Source organism: Polistes fuscatus, unplaced genomic scaffold (genome assembly GCF_010416935.1).
Source record: "Polistes fuscatus isolate 324 unplaced genomic scaffold, CU_Pfus_HIC Scaffold20, whole genome shotgun sequence".
NCBI lineage: Eukaryota > Metazoa > Arthropoda > Insecta > Hymenoptera > Vespidae > Polistes > Polistes fuscatus.
This window is the reverse complement of record NW_025113097.1, coordinates 2,417,728-2,434,741: the sequence shown is the minus strand read 5'-3', so window position 1 is coordinate 2,434,741 and position 17,014 is coordinate 2,417,728. Positions and strand designations below refer to the sequence as shown.

Below are 17,014 nucleotides of genomic sequence, written 5' to 3'. Positions count from 1 at the left end.
GATAAATTATTTCAAAGGATTATGCGCAATAATCGATCGGACAGCACTAAACTAAGCATATTTTTAAGTGGGTGGAAAAAGTGCGGAGGCGGTGAAGGAGAGGAGAAGAGAAGAGAAGAGAAGGAAGGGGAAAAGAAAAGAAAAAGAAAATAATAATAATAATAAAAAAGGTTGCCACCTAAACCGGACTCTAGCGAAGAAAAAGAGAAATTCTTGACGACATTGATCCTCCCGTTAAATTAATATTCAAATAAAACAAAAAATAACATTTCACACTTATTCGTCTCTTGTATATACATATATATACATATATATATGTATATATGTATATGTATATATATATATATGTATTAATATATTTATATTTATAAATAGAGTACACAAATGCATATGATATATGATAGGTATGTGTCTTGTTCTCTGAAATGCTTAATACAATAGATCGTAATATATACATTTTGTATTTGTTTTAGCTCTCGAATAATAATAGCCCTTTTATCATATTTTTGTATTTTCTGTTGTTTAAACGTTAAATTATTAAATTCGTTTTTTATATGCTACGCTAATAGAAAAAAAAATGAAAGATACGGTGAGAAATAAAAACAAATAAGATATAATATCATAGATCTCGATAGAAAAATAAATAAGAATAATTTCGTCAAAACGATTGAGGGTAGCCATCCCCATTGCGATTCAATTTTACTATTTCGAGATAGTTTGGATAAATGTTGTCTTTTTGTCTTTTTTTACGGGCAACTAAACAGAGCTAACTCATCTAACTCTTAAGAGTAAGCACCTTAACCGGAAGTCTTGCTACACTTCAGTCGATTCACAAGCATACGATAATCATTTCAATTCGATATGATATATATATATATATATAATAAAAAAATAATCATAACGAAAAAATCGAAGAATCATCTTTACGTTATAATAATAACATTATATACGTATATAATTATCTTCGGGAATTCGCATGATCGTGAATAGACTGGGGATTTCGTTAATTCATTAAAATGATACGTTTTACGTTATCTTTGTTACTATAAAACCTCTTATAATACGATTAATGGAATGCAATTTCCATGCGCACCACCAAACAAAAAAAAAACTATTAAACTTTTTTTTTACGAAGAGTATTTCTTTAGATTCCATAAGAACTTACGATACTATTATAATTATTATTATTATTATTATTATTATTATTATTATTATAATCGTTAAGTTCTGTTTGCTAACGCACGAGCAAACGTTTATGATCGAAAATATATCGATCACGTATAATAGCAGTGCTTTCTCTCTTATTTTCTTTCTTTCTTTCTATCTTTCTTTCTTTCTTTCTTATTCTTGTTTTTTTTTTTTTTTTATTATTATTATTATTGTTTCTCCTATTCTCGCATACCTTTTTCTTAATCCCTAGCTTAAATTCTATCTATATTCGTTAGAAACGTTAGTGAAGCGTGAACCTTTAAATATTGCTAGTCTTGATACGGGTTATAAGCCGACAACTTCGTGGACAAAAAAAAATTATTTGAAAACAAAAATTCGATCGTTATTCGTCGTAGAATCTCATAAAAAAAAAATAAAAAAATAAAAATAAAAACAGAAAAAAAAAAAACAGAAAAGAAAACACGCGCGCATACTTAAGCGAATTTACTTCGATCGAATACGATCGAGACGATTATCTTCTTGCAACCCGATCAGAAGTAGCTACGAGAGATAGATAGATAGATAGATATGTAGATAGATACATATATAAAGAAAGTAAGAAAGAGAGAGAGATAGAGAAAATGATGAGATAGTCAACGTTCTGTTTAACAGATCTTCTTAAATAAGTAGTACCTAGACTTATTTGAATCGTATAGAACCTAATCGTTCGTTATTAGAAAATTCATTTGTAAATATATGAATAAATATAAACGTTTAAGTATAAACGCGTGTTTGTTAAAAAATGTGATAAGATAAATTCTTAAATTAGGAACGATGTCGAAAGATCATTAAAACGTTTCGCAATGTTCCCGTTACGTGTCTCTACCGTACGATTAAAATGGCGGTGATTAATACGTTCCCTCTCTCTCAACAACGTGTTACATCGAAATTATTCTAAAATTAAAGTTTCGTCGTTAATTAATTGACGAATAGATCGGGAGTTAACGTTACGATCTTTGTATGAGATATTTTTGTGTGGAATATTTTGCGAGAAGGTCTTGGAAAATCGTACGTTAATAGAAAAAACAAAATGATATATAGGTTAGGTACTTTTCAAGACGGAACGATTAGGTTCGACGATTCTTCTTCTTCTTCTTCTTTTTTTTTTCTTTTTTTTCTTGTTTTTTGTTTTCGCGAACATTTATCGCTTAATTTGCATCGTGATATTTCTCACGTATGCATATGATATTATTGCCGCAGGTAATAATGTACTTTTATGTGTGCGTGGGTGTGTGTGTGCGTGTATCTGTGTATATGCGCGTATATCGTATAAAAACGTTTCCTCTATTAAATCATTTGCCTTTTGTTCGTTTGCTAAAGAATGAATGTAGTCTTCTCAAGGCATCATTTTCCGCGGTGACAACCATTTCTTCATGTAGTAGCAGAAAATCGTGGATATGTAAATGAGAACCAGTAAAGCACACGTCACACCCAATGCTAGTACCGACGTTTTTGTTGGACATGGTTCTACGATGGTCACGGTTTTATCTATGGCAAAGAGAAACAAAAAAAATTAAATAATAATAATAATAATAACGATCGAATATTATTCCATCAAAGTTCTAATCCCATTAAATATATTTTCTTTGTAAAATAATTTTACCTGCTTCGTTGAAGTCTATGCTAGCGTCACTTTTGAGAAAGTCCGATTGTTTTTCATCGCCAAAGTCCAAGACCAAAATTTCTTGAGACAGTGTCATGTCCTCGGCCTTTTCTTCCGTAGTATTCATGACGTTCCTTCGACGTCTTTTTCCCCATGATTCAACGGATTCGCGTCCCCATTCGCAAACAGCCTGTCGAACAATCCGAAAACTTTGATCAATTTGTTCAGCTAATTGTTTTTTTTTATTTTGGTATACCAAAGGAAAATCGATTAAAATTGATAAGCTGAAAAAGGTTTAAAGTAGGAAGGATAATTGTACGAATAAAATTAGTATTACCGGTTCGCACGGTCCGAGACAATACTTGACGTTACATTGGAAAATGACACCGTAAGATTCCGTGAACCTGAAGGCTTCGTAGACAGATTGAAGGGCGTTACCGTCTGGCGTGAAACTCGGGAATATCGAGGGATCAACTGGACATCTAAAATTACATATACCTTATGGGGTTAGATAAATTCTTGATGAAATTTTTGTTCTCGGGTAGGAAAAATAATACCAACCCTTCGTCGTCGATTATTTGGAATGTACTTTTAGAGTCTTTGGCCATTGCAACGCAGCTGCGAGCAAAGATTCCGTACGGTGCTATAATTAAAATAAACAAGTTAAGTTATTTAAAGATATAAAATTAACGTAAATACATTATTCCAATTGGATTTAATATTATAAACTTACTGTCCTCGGGTATTTCAATCCTAAACGTCAATTTATCTCCGATTCTTACAGTTTCAACTTCACGCGATCTGCTGTCGAGAATTCGTATCCTTGGTGGTGGTGCTTCGGGTGCGCTAGTAATACTAATCATTTCCGGATCTCTGATAGGCATCATCCCGAATGTTATGTTCTTGGATGACATGTCGTAAGTGCATTTAACCTTGTAGATTTTATCAGCCTTTGTCATGACCACCGAATGATGTTGCAGTACCACTGTGTTCGAGTAGATGCCAGTCTGAAAACCGTCACGCTGCCATGATGAACAGAAAGTTTGAGGAAAATGTTTGGGACACGAAGCCAAGTTTTCGTGAATTCGAAACAAACATTTTATATATTTCTTGATTTTTATTTTTTCGATTATTTTCAAAGATTACTTTTCAAAGATACTTACCACACTTTGAGTATTGCAATCCTGTCCGCTCATCGTCAAGTCGAGTCTGAACAGATCACTATTGATAACATCGATGTTGCAAGTTTCGGAACGTCCGAGTGCATAAATTCTACCATTGAACGGTTTATTTGTACGAACTTGAACGGCAATACGCGTGTCCTTGCAATCGACGGATACTGTTCAACGTGAAAGGATTAATATATCAAAGATATCAACGTTTAATATAATATTCATCGGTTATGAAAAATCTTATTGAAGTTTTACCATCGTAACAGGTGCCAGTTTTATCGCAATTGATATCGTTCCTTGTCAGATTATTAACCGTAGGATCTTCCGTAGTTTCGAAAACGACCGGAAGCGGATCAGCCAGAGGCCCAGTTCCTTCTGCGAATAAATTCATATATAAAATTCAATTAATCGTAAACGTTTTATTTTCTTTTTTCTTGTTGTTGTTGTTGTTAATAATTAATTGAATAGAATCATTCAACCAAATCGGTTGCTTACTCTCGCAAAAGTTTTCAAAATATGTTCCAACGCGTTCGCCGTTATCGATCAATGGTCTTTCAGCGTTGAGATAGGTCGAAGGTCCATCGGGAAGGGTCCAATGATCCAAATGAAACAGATGACAGTTGTACGCGGATCCTTGGGGTGCGCCACGATAAAGGAACGATCTGCACAGGAATTCGTTTTCGATTTCGCAGGCCAATCTGCATGCCGATTCGCTTTGAACTTGCAATTCTTTATCGGTGTAATAATGAAGACCAGCGTATTGTGCAACTTTATCATCGGCAACACCGATTCTGGGTATTTGATAGATCCTTTGAGACTTGCACGCTTCTTTTCCTTTTAAACAAAGATTTTCGAAATAGTCAACCCCTTGGGCGTCAACGAATTGAACGTATTGTCCGGTTGTTCGTCGATCGGAATCACTCAGATGACATTGAAGTGTCACGTAATTGTATTCGAGTGATCGACATGTAAATCTGTGTTCGTTCAAACACGCAGCAAGGCAAGCTTCCTTCGTCGACGTATAAATCAATGCGTTGTCCAATCCACGAATCATTTTGTTTGGGATACGTTCGAAAGACCATGGTCGTAGGCATACGTTTTCTAAAATTAATCAAACAAAATATTTTCGTTATATATTATATATTTTTGTATTCTTATTTCAATAATTTCTTCTCACAAGTAGAGTAATATTAGTATAATAGTATTACATATTTTATATAGGGGATATAATAATTTCATTCAAGTAGAAAAATTCATTCTTTTATGATTATAAACGTTCCCTTTAAATTCTGTCGTCGCAATCGTTGCAGTCGTTGCAGGAAGTCTCGGTTGAACGATTATTTCTAGGATTATCAGCAGGATGCTTAGAACTTTTAGAAATCCTCTTCAAGGTTTACGATCGTTTCTTAACGACGACAGGGCCGGTTGGAGGAGGAAGAGGAAGGAGGGGGGGCCTGAACAGGGAACACGAAAGATCGTGTGAAAGAAATATCAACTTTCGTGGAACAGTTATGTTCTAAGCTGTTGGCGAAGAAGGAAGAAGAGGATAAAAGGGAGAAAAATTGTTCGGAAGAAGATAGAAAATAAAATGAAAAAAAAAGAAAAAGAAAAAACAAAGGATCTCTTGGTTCATCGATCACGCGATTTAAAAAACTTCTGGCCAGGCCAGAGAAGGTAAGTCAGTGGTGTTTTGAAATAACGAATCGAAGAAACACACATGTGACTTGGCAACTGGTGATCACGTTAACCGACTATGACGCACGTTACTTCCCTTTACGATTTTTTGGCACGCGAATTCAAACAGAGAGGAAGAGAGGAAGAGAGATAATGTTAGTGGTCAACCGTTCCAATTTTTTTGGGTTCTTTTTCTTTTTCCTTCCGAGAGAATGCTTGCCGCGAAAACCGGCGCTTCTTGAAATTGTTACTCGGTGCCAACGAACCGATACGAGACACTCTTCTTCACGGATGACGATGATTCACCGTGTCTTATTAATCCGTCAGATTCGTGCATGACAAATCGCACGTACGAACGATGAGAAAGAAATTCGAATACGTCTGTTGTACGTCTGATCGACTAGCGTATATAAATTCGAGATTAAATCAATTCTCAACTGGTTTTTATTTTGAAACTTTTACAATTTATTGTAATTATTTAATTTTATTTATTTATATTAATTAATTATATTAATTTATATTAATTAATTTTATTTTATTTATATTAATTTATTGTATTTATATTTTACAATTTACAATTTATTATTATTATTATACTTTTAATACGTTTAATTATAAAGTAAAAGTTTTCTTTGAATTTGAATTTTTTTTCTTTTATATATTAACGCAAAATTTCACGTATTAATTTTGTATTTCAGATTTTCAATATGTTTTGTATATCTCTTGTAAGATATTATTTATTTATATAATATTGAAATTAATTTATTGTTATATATATATATATTTTTATTCGTGGAAAATTTCAATCGATCGTTAAGTAAAATAATTCGAAATTAATTCTATCAGATTTTAAATATGTTTTTGTCTCTCTTGTAAGATATTATTTATTTATATAATATTGAAATTAATTTATTGTTATATATATATATATTTTTTTTTATTCGTGGAAAATTTCAATCGATCGTAAAATAAAATAATTCGAAATTAATTCTATGTCTTTTTGACGATTAGTCTCAGTTAGAATAATAAGAAAAGATACCATCCCATAGATTTTTCTACGGGAATTCGTAATAGAAAAGTGACAAATAAAAGGAAATTTCCTGAAAGTTTCTTCGATCGTCCTTTAGAAAGCATGACTCAACGATTTGAAGAACTCTGCTTTCCCTTCCCGTTTCTTTTCTTATTTTTTTTTTTCTCTTTACTGTTTCTATTTGGAAGATGACAAAGAAATATTTTACGAGGTCCCTTGTGCCTTAGAAGTTTCATTGAACGGACAGACTCGTTGGACTACTATTTAGGGATTTTCTTAGGGCTTCCAAATATGCTTCATTCCTATCTATTCACGAATTTATTTCTACGTTCTTTTTTTCTTTTTTCAATATTGTATTGTATTATATCTTTTTCAGAAACCTCGTACGCAGTACCAGCAGGAGTTTTGATCGTTTGTTCATTCTAATTTTGGTTATCGTTATTTATTACAATTTTTTCCTTTTCTCTTTTCTTTTCTTTTCCCTTTGTTAATTTATTTTTATTTAAATATTTGTCTCGATCGAATAAGAATCTTTTTCTTTGTCAAGTTTTCTCCATATGTATTAGGAAATTTTCACAGACATTGGTAAGATGTTCATGTTCATATTTAAATATGTATGTAAGCTTTGTACGCATGTGCCGGTGCATTGAGTGATTGGCTGTTTGAATGTGGCGCCATACATTGGGGGAACAAAGGCTAGCAGGAGTGACGGTTGGTGTTTGAAATATTGTAGGAGTGAGAGTCTTGAAATCTGGCAAGAGCGTTTTAGAAGTTTAGTAGAAAAGTCTTGTAAATTAAATTTCATTGAAAACGCATTAAGATTGGAATCAATTAATAGAGAAACGGGAGCATGAACTTTTAATTGTTGATTCTCTTATTTTAGGTTAGTTGATCACGTGTAAATATTGTAAAGTTATTAACCTAACCTATTATGTTTTAATAAATATCTCTTATTTTAGACGAATCTAATTGTGGTTCTTACTGTCAACAAATTAAGGATTAAAAACATATTATATGTATAATAATAAATATTACTATTTATAAATAAATTAATTAATATCTCTATACATATTATTATATTTATATAATTAAATTACCAATTTTATATAATAATAATAATAATATAATAATTTATATATTTAAATTATTAATTATAATTAATTAATTTATATAATATATTAAATAAAAATAATCAACGATAGCAATACACTTACCCGATCTTATTTGCAATTTCGTCATGTAATACATGTTAACGGCTCGTTGTGGTTGAGCTGCAGGATTGGAAGCTGCAGTTTCGTTTTGTAATTGGCAAAGTGTGTCCTGCATCGGTGCTAAAGGATTGACAACGAAGGAAAATGCTGCAGCTTGGCATTCGGCTTCTTCTCGGCACCAACCTTGGCACTCGTAAAGTGATAAATTTCTGACACTGTAATAGGTCGTACCACGGTAATCGTAATCGGTTAATTTCTCGAACGCTGTTCTTGCTGTATGAACAAAACAAATGCAAAGAAAAAAATAAATAAAATATTAAGAATTATAAGAATAATATTTATTATAAGAATAATAATTTTAAATATTATTATTATTAATTTTAATTATATTATTTCAATTATAATTTATTATAAGAATTGATTTCGTTCGCGTAGATGGGAAGATTTAAAATCAAATTTAAATAATTATTTCTATATTTATCTATATACAAAAATAATATTTTTCTCGACCGATTATTATTTGAATAATAATATTGATAGGTAAAAACTCTCTCGCGAGTCGAGATTTGTCCCGAGAGAATTAAACAGGTATATTGCTACTTCATTTGTATTCCACTTGAAATACTTACCCAATGCAGCGTGACCACCGGTTAACATAGCCACGAGTATCAGGCCTGCAGTTGCAGCTGCAGCTGTGCCGATTCCGAACGAGCCCATCTGTAAGGGGAAAAAAAAAAAACGAGTGAGAAACGGGTGATTATTACGAGTTACCTTGTCGAGATTTTTTGTTTTTTGTTTTTTAGTTTTTATTTATTAAAAAAATCTGTCGCAGTCTAAGCGACAGTGTATTTTTTGTTTATTATTATTATTATTATTATTATCATCAACACCGACAAATAAAAATATACGTCGTTATCATCTTTTACTTCTTGTTGTCACATATTTCTACTTTGATATGAAAACAAAAAAAAAACTAACTCGATATAACTTTTACACAATGACGCAACCATTTGCGTTTCCACACAGCATTCCTGATACGTAATGCGTGCAAGTGTTTGTAGAATGTCGGTTAGCTCCTATAAACTCGTAGAATACACACACACACACACACAAGCGACTTCACATAATCATTTTGTAAATAATATTCGAAGTAACTAACGATTATTTTTATTTCGTCTATTCCTTTTTTACATACTAGTCAAATTAATTTTTACAAAACGTATTTTCATTTTTTTTTGGTTGGGGAAGGGGGAGCAGGAGGTTAAAAGAATGTAATAGTAACTATAGTAACTTTGTTAGAATACTAAACATTCATTTTAATCAATGAATATTTGATTCGATTAATAAAATAATCACGGAATTCGTAATCGACGTGTAATATATTTTATTTTACTGTATAATAAACCCTCCTTGCCCGCCGCCCCCCTTCCCGCCATTAATAAAGAAATTAATAAAAGATGTCGGATGAAAATAATGATAGTTAAGAATAATTTGTAGACGATCTTGGATAGATGGTAAAATAATAATACAATAGTACAGAGTCAACGATAAAAAAAGTATCGATCATTTTCACGCAGCTTATCTAAAAGGGGAAATAATTTCGACTAAATATGACATCATCAAGAAGATTGATATATCAATGTTGAAAAAAAAAAAAAAGAAAAGATAAAGAGAGGAAGTAATAGACAGGTTCGCTAAAGAGTAGAAGAGGGGGGGGGCGGTGGGGTACTTCGAGAAGCAGATACGATCCTGTTTTAATCATCGGAAGCCGGTTCATTCCAGGTTCTCAACACTTGGTTGACTTGGAGTGGCAAGAATATATAGGGTTCATGCTTCATCGGCGCCCGCTGAGAACGGTTCGTCTGGTTTTATAAAAATTCTTTAAATACAGTGTCTCGGTGTGATCTAAGAGACTAGGAAATATCTCATTGGATGTTCCCGAGCTCAACGTCGAAGAAATAATTCTCTCGTACGGTGTATGTCTGCTGCGTGTGTACGTGCCAGTTGGTAACACGTGTAGAGTAGTAGCCCCCCTCCCGTCCCCCCCTCCTATCGGAGGACTTCCCTTTTTTTGCTCGGTTCGTTCGTATTTTACCGACTGCTCTCGCTCTGATACTCCATACTTCCTGGATTACTTCTTCTTAACTATCATTTTTATTTGTCCTTGAGAAAGTACCGTCCGCTTATCTCCCCACGTTGCATTACTTTTTTTTCCTTTTTATATATTTCCCCAGTTGCATTTCTTCGAGGGATACTACTACTCATCTCAGTCAACTCGACTAAAAAACCGCCGACGTATATCTGGATGGGAAACATTTTGTTCTCATTTTCTCTGAATTTTTGTTGCTTCTTTTATCTTCCGTCTTATCCTACCTCACCTCAGATCACCCCACTCCACCCAACCCCCCCCCACCTGTTCTTTTTCTCTCATCTATCTCGATAATCTATCCATCTATCTATCCAGATAGTTTTCTTTTCTTCCTGGTTGTTACTTTTACAACGCGACAGATTAAGCGATCATCGTCCACGCGAGAATTCGCACTTATCGAAGTGGAAGTTGAGATTAAGATAAGCTCAAAACTCTTCAAATTGTCGTAGTCCTCTTTCGTCGTTATCTCATTTATTTTTATCTCTCTCTCTCTCTCTTTCACTCTTATTCGCACGGGATATCTTTTATTTTTCTATTTCCTTTGGCTAAAGTACCAAAGTACTTTACGATTACAGTAGAAGAAGAAGAAGAAGAAGAAGGAGGAGGAGGCAAGGTTTAACTCGGCAATTTGAAGCAAGGATAAGCAGTAAACTTGTGCCAGAGAAAGAGAGAGATAGAAAATACGTCCTTCGGTTCATTTACGATTCGCTTCCTGGATTTGTTCGTTCCACCTAAGGCTATAACAACAAGAACAACAACAACAACAACAACGAGTACTCTTAACCATCCTCATGCTCGTTTTCTCATAGTTTTCCAGCTTATCTTTCAAGTATAATACTTATACAGGTATACAATATACTTCCTCCTCTTAAATTCCGATAGTAGTATTATAGTAAGCTCGTTAACTGGGACATTAAGCAATCGGGGTGTCTTTCTTCGATTCGTTAATGAAGCTCTTTTTTGCTGCTCGTTGTTGTTCCCGAGCAAAAGGAAATTGGAAGGATCGGCACGAATCCTTCGTCAGGTTGTTGCATTCGAGGTCGTAGTTAGACGACGCTTATGCGAAAGAGAGAGAGAGAGATAGTGAGCTTTGTCGTGGCTGGTTCCCAGGTCAAAGGTTCATACCTTCCCCTTCTTCTTCCCTTTCTTCTTCTTCTTCTTCTTATTTTCTTTGCCATGACCTCCACCACCGTGGCAAAGTCAACGCTAACAATGAGGAATGTGCTTAGGTTCACGAGCCGGGCGGGTTGATGCACTGTTACGAAGATTAATGCTCTTACTTCTCTTCTTCTCTCTCTCTCTCTCTCTCTTTCTCTTTCTATCTTTTTATCTTTCCAAAGAAAAATATATTATAGATTTCTCATTCGTAATTTAGCATACGGTTTTATACTTTAATGGACACTTTCAAATGGATAATTATTTGATATCTCCCCCCCCCCAAAGAACGAGAGTTCAAATCTTTGTTTATCGTTTAATTCATTATTCGATATTATTATTTGTCAAAAGTGTAAATAATCAAATAACAAAAAGTGAATTATGTTGGATGATAATATTTTATAAATCCCTCCCCCACCCCACACCTCCCTTAAGAGTACTGTTTTTATTTTCAGATCATTATTTTGTCGTTGTTTGTTTTATTTGATATAATAATGAAACGATTTGAACGAAATAATTCATCTCCCGCCTTTTTTTCTTACGTCGTGTGGCGTTAATAAACAAATTTATCATCCCTTAAATATATAATAAATAAATATATTAATAAAAAAACTGGTGTGTGTACTTATGTACGCACGTAAGAAGTTATACTTCTTTGCCGTACCAAAACAAACATAACCTCAATAACCTCAAAAATAACTTCAAAAAAAACTTCAAAGAAAAAAATAATTATTATTATATATATATATATATAAGAAAGAATAAAAAAAACTGGTGTGTGTACTTATGTACGCACGTAAGAAGTTATACTTCTTTGCCGTACCAAAACGAACATAACCTCAATAACCTCAAAAATAACTTAACAAAAAAATGTATTATTATTATTATTAATTTAAATTTATTATCGATATATTATATATATTAGAAAGAATAATAAAATATCAAAATATAGATATGAGTCCACACTAAATATAAGAGAGATACATCGAATTACTTGACGCGTCAACAGCATTAGTTCTCGCTTCGATCATTTAAGTAAAGCAGCGCTGAGTACGATTAGTATTTGGATGGGTGACCCGCTTGAAAAAAAAAGGGGGGAAGAAGGAAAAGAAGACAACTTCATGCCGTATATTTGAAATTGTTTTACCGCGCGTCTTAAATACCGACAAACTTCATGGTGTCGTTTTTCCAGACGCTCGGAACCAAAATCACTCCCCGTTACATTTCCTTCAACGCGCCAAAAGAAGTATAACTTTCAATAAATAAATAATAATAAATAAATAAATGTAAATGTAATTATTATTTATTAATAAATAAAATTATATTAAATGTAATTATTTATTAATAAATGAAATTATATTGAATATTAATAAATAAATAAATAAATATATATGTAATTATTTTTTCTTTGAATTAACGGTGACAATTCGTGATAATTGTATTATACTATTAAACGAGATTTGAGAATACTTCGGATTTTTATTAAGGTAATATTTCGAGTTAGGTAACTTTTTTTATAATCTTCCTAATGACTTTGATAATTTTATCTGACTATTGAAAAAGAAGAAGAAAAAGAAGAAGAGGAGGAGGAGGAAGAAGAAGTGGATAGAAAGAACGAGACTGGTACAAGATAGCAAGAGTGCAAACTTTAATGTCGCACTATTTACGGTAGCCGTTTGCTGACCTTTACGTCACAACCGGTCTACGTTGATAGGAAACCTGGTAGACGAGTTCAACGCGAGATGTTTTTCCTCTTGGTAAACTCTCTTGGAAGCATTCCCATGAAAGATCATCATTCTCGTTACGTTACGTGTTACGTTCAAATTAAAATTAAAATTCAAATTCAAATTCAAATTATAATTAAATCACTTCGTTATTTTATTCAATTCGATTTTATCTTAATTAATAATTGTATGATTAAAAAGATAATCAAATCTATCGACGACGAGAGATATTTCTTCTCCAAACTGATACGTTTATTTATTATTTTTTTTTTGTTGAGTCTAGAAATTATTATTAAAATGACAACAAAAAATTGATACAATTGATATATGTATATATATTATTATTTATTTATATATTATTATTTATATATATATATATTATTTAATATTTGTGTGGTTTCGTTAATAAAAGTTGCAAATATATATAGTAACTCGAGTTTAATTTTAATCTTCGTTAAAATAAATGAATTACAATTAATAAATGAAATAAAATAATATAATATAATCTTCTAAATAAATCTTTTTATACATTTATTAATCATCAATGTTAATTATCTTCCGTATTAAAGAATATAATGAAATAATTGAAAATTTATTCAAGAGAGTTGTTGATCGATAGATGCCAGAACGAAAGAGATCAAAAGAAATAATCTTTGATCAGCGATTATATGAAAGGATCATGACCATGACGATAGATCGTAGAATCTTCGAAGCGTTTATCCGTTTACGGGGAAACCCATGTAACGCCGTAAAACGATACTTTACCTAGCTAGACCCGTTGAACACGAATCCTAACGTAATTCAAGGTCTAACTAACCCTTTACAGGGTATGCTTAATGAACTGCGAGACTCGATCATAAATATTACCAACAATCTCTTTGATGCATCAAAATTAGCATTCTTCGCCAAGAGCAATTGGGTTGATTGGTTGGTTGATAAAAAAAAAATAGAAATATTTAAAGATAACATCTATAGTTTTCTTCCGGTATCACACCCTTTTCAAGGCCATCTTCCCATGAGAGTTGGGTCATTTTCCTTACGGCTATTGCCATTGATCGAGATAAATACAGTTAGTATATGATCCTGATCGTGATCATGTTGTTGTTGAGGCAAGTTACAGGGATGCTGGATGCTGTATACTTCTTCTTCTTCTTCTTAACTTGGACCAGCTACTGGAACATGCAGATTTATGCTCCCTCTAACGTCATGGGTAACCAGATTAATGGTTTCCCTTTTCGAATGGTATGTTCCTAAGATGGTACCGTGCTTTATATTCCATCCAACTTGTTTAAACTAAAGAGAATCGTATCCTAGTAGATATATAGTATTCTGTTAGTTATTGGAAATCCCTTTAGGGACGAGAATGATCATCTAGAGTCCATTGGTTAGTGGAGGAGGAGGAGGTAACTGGGAAGGGGTAGGGTGGGGTGAGGGGGAATATGCGATCGTGATTTTATACTTCGACGATTTCCTTCCGTAACTAATTTCAATTTTATGGAAAATATTTTTTTCCTCTTTGGGAAAATCACTTATTTCTTTATACATTATACAATCGCTATAGGGTATTTACTTTAATTAGTTGCGTTGTGTTGAAAGAGAAAAAAAAGAAAAGGAAAGAAAAATAGGGGGAAGAGAAAGGATAACGAAAATGATCCTTAACTTAAGGATCATTAGTGTCATTAATTGGCTCGGTACCACGTTCGCACGATTTTCCATAGAGTATTAACCGGTAAATTGGTGGTTGGAAGGGTGGGTGGGGGTTTGGATAGTTTCCTTAGATTATTTCTCGACGAAACGTCTGATTCTAGTCAGGATAACCAACGTGTTAGGGTTTATCGTAATGGATCGGGTTGTTTGTGGGTGGAATTTGCGTGGGGGGTTGAATTGAACATGTGCGGGTTGTTGGTGAAGAAAAATAAGAAGAAGAAGAAGAAGAAGATAAATACTATTTCTCTCGAACTTTCTTATGTTTAAAACACGCGCACGTATAAACATAGTCAACTTGAACATCCTTAGGTACTCGAAGATAGGGAAGAAGGGCTATGAAATAAGTTAACTTCCTATGACCAACAAACCAACAAGCGTTCAGGGCTTCTTGAGAAATCGTCTTGTCCAACAGCCGAAGATCGATAAAGGAAATATCGTTGAATCGTGGATCGTTTTGATGAGAAAAGAAAGAAAAGAAAGACTTTTTTTTATTTTTTATTTTTTTTTTGTTAGCTCTTTTATTATTAATTTTTATTACTTGCGTACTTTATTTCTATATTTTCTTTTCCACTCGTTCGTTATACCATTCCTACGTCGAATTAGATTCGATGTTATATCAATATTAGATTGAAAAATTCGTGGTAGGTAAGAAAAAAGGGAAAAAAAAGGAAAATATATTTAAAAAAGTAGGAAGAATTTTATATCGGAAAGATTTTATATATATAAAAGAAAAAAACAAAAAAATAAAAAACAATTACATAACACATATATGTATATATAAATAATTCTACGAGATAAAATGCAATTAACAATCGTTTTTCTCTTTTCTATTGGAATATTAAAACGTTGTTGTTGTCTTAGGTATATAAGGTTGTTGTATGAGTATATACTTATTTACTCGGATACTCAGGTCAAGGGGAACCCCGATGAACTCGATGAACTCGATCATGGCGTTAGACGGTAGCACTCTCGGTTTGCGCGGATTCATAAATAATGAGATCTAGGGAACGAGACAAGGAACGTTCCTCTCGTTGCTTAGACGACGACCAGAAGAAGAAGAAGAAGAAGCAAAAGAAAGAAAACTAAGAAGAAGAAGAAGAAGAAGAAGAAGAAGAGAAAGGCAAACGTGGCCAGGTGGTTCTCGTTTAAACCGAGGGATTCATAAACAATGAAGGAACGTAAATCGGTCTGGAGCTTCCTGTTGGAAAGGCGTACTCTTCTATGTATATAGAAGAGTATATATATATATATATATATATTCACATCTTGGATCTCTCTTTCCTTCGAGGGCACTCGTTGGTCAGCAACCATCAACCAACCAGCTAACCAACCAACTACTACCACCTAGTGGATCATTTTTCCAGCTCGTTTGGCCGATCCTATAAATCACTAGATCACCGTTGGAATTTACAAGAGGAAGTTGCCCAAGTAAACATACCGTGAGAAAATAGAGTCTAAGAAGAAGAAGAAGATTGACATACTTGCGGCATACTATATTTTTCTTCGTTCTCAATTGATAACGATCTAGGTTTAGTATCGATCGATCAGATGGCAAACGATATCGATAAATCGTAAACAGTAATTAGCAGGTTGGATCGTGAACATTCGAGAACGATCTACGATGTAAGAAGAGTTGAGTTTAAAACCGGGAAGTGTAGTCGTTGAGAAACGGGGGAGGTAAACTAAGAAATATGATTATGTTCGCAGTATCTCTATCTCTCTCTCTCTCTCTCTTTCTCTTTATCTATCTTTTTCTTTCTTTCTCGATTCTTATGTGTTTTATGGTACAACGACCTCACCAAGCCCTTGACTTCCCTTTCTCGCAATATACCCACGCCGGTACAAGAATTATAATCCCACTGGTATATCCTTCGAGTTCGTTTTCTTACCGACAACGTCTCGTCTTCCTCTGTGTTATTAGCTTGGATTAAAGGGCGAACTCGCAAGACGTGCTGCCAACCAACCAACCAACCAACGGAGACCTATTGCCTTTTGCTAAACGTCTATTCGAAGAACTTGCTATTTTAGAAGAAGAAGAGGAAGAAGAAGAAGCAACAATATCTTTTCTTCGCAGCGAGCGTGCGAAGGATAATTCAAGCTTTTTTTTTTTCTTTTTACGATGATTAAGGCCTTCTCAATAGTGGCGATGATGATGATGATGATGATGATGATGACGTCGACGATAAGGATTCGTTAAGTTTCGCAAGAGAAAACAACTTCATCCGCCGTTCTATTTCTTCTTCTTCTTCTTCTTCTTCTTTTTTTTGTTTTTTCTTTCCTTTTTTCTTTTTCTTCTTCTTCCTCTTTCTCTCTCTCTCTCTTTCTTTTTTTTTTTTTCTGATCGTCATCATCATCCTGATAATCGTAATCGTCACCGAGA

At 33.3% G+C, this 17,014-nt stretch overlaps 1 protein-coding gene and 1 long non-coding RNA gene across 2 annotated transcripts; one reads left to right on the top strand and one right to left on the bottom strand.

The window, feature by feature from the left end:
• Positions 1 to 1,880: 1,880 nt before the first annotated feature.
• Positions 1,881 to 8,101, bottom strand: LOC122517397. The gene is made up of 9 exons (XM_043635759.1): positions 7,903 to 8,101; positions 4,480 to 5,085; positions 4,240 to 4,359; positions 3,976 to 4,151; positions 3,546 to 3,819; positions 3,374 to 3,455; positions 3,150 to 3,294; positions 2,813 to 3,002; positions 1,881 to 2,697 (listed from the first exon to the last, which is right to left on the bottom strand). Exons 1-9 carry the CDS (start codon positions 8,012 to 8,014, stop codon positions 2,546 to 2,548), a joined length of 1,857 nt encoding a protein of 618 aa, XP_043491694.1. The 5' UTR covers positions 8,015 to 8,101; the 3' UTR covers positions 1,881 to 2,545.
• On the top strand, positions 3,641 to 4,388 carry LOC122517399. The gene is made up of 2 exons (XR_006303833.1): positions 3,641 to 3,729; positions 3,793 to 4,388. It is a non-coding gene; the product is annotated as an uncharacterized LOC122517399 (long non-coding RNA).
• Positions 8,102 to 17,014: the final 8,913 nt, after the last annotated feature.

Bases quoted from the DNA above. Each gene is read 5' to 3' on its own strand.
- LOC122517397 (XM_043635759.1), bottom strand. From the start codon at position 8,014: ATGCAGGACACACTTTGCCAATTACAAAACGAAACTGCAGCTTCCAAT. The intron at 3,820-3,975 runs GTAAGTATCTTT...GACGGTTTTCAG, and splicing joins ATTGCAATACTCAAAGTGTG to ACTGGCATCTACTCGAACAC. The intron at 3,456-3,545 runs GTAAGTTTATAA...TTTTAATTATAG, and splicing joins GATTGAAATACCCGAGGACA to CACCGTACGGAATCTTTGCT.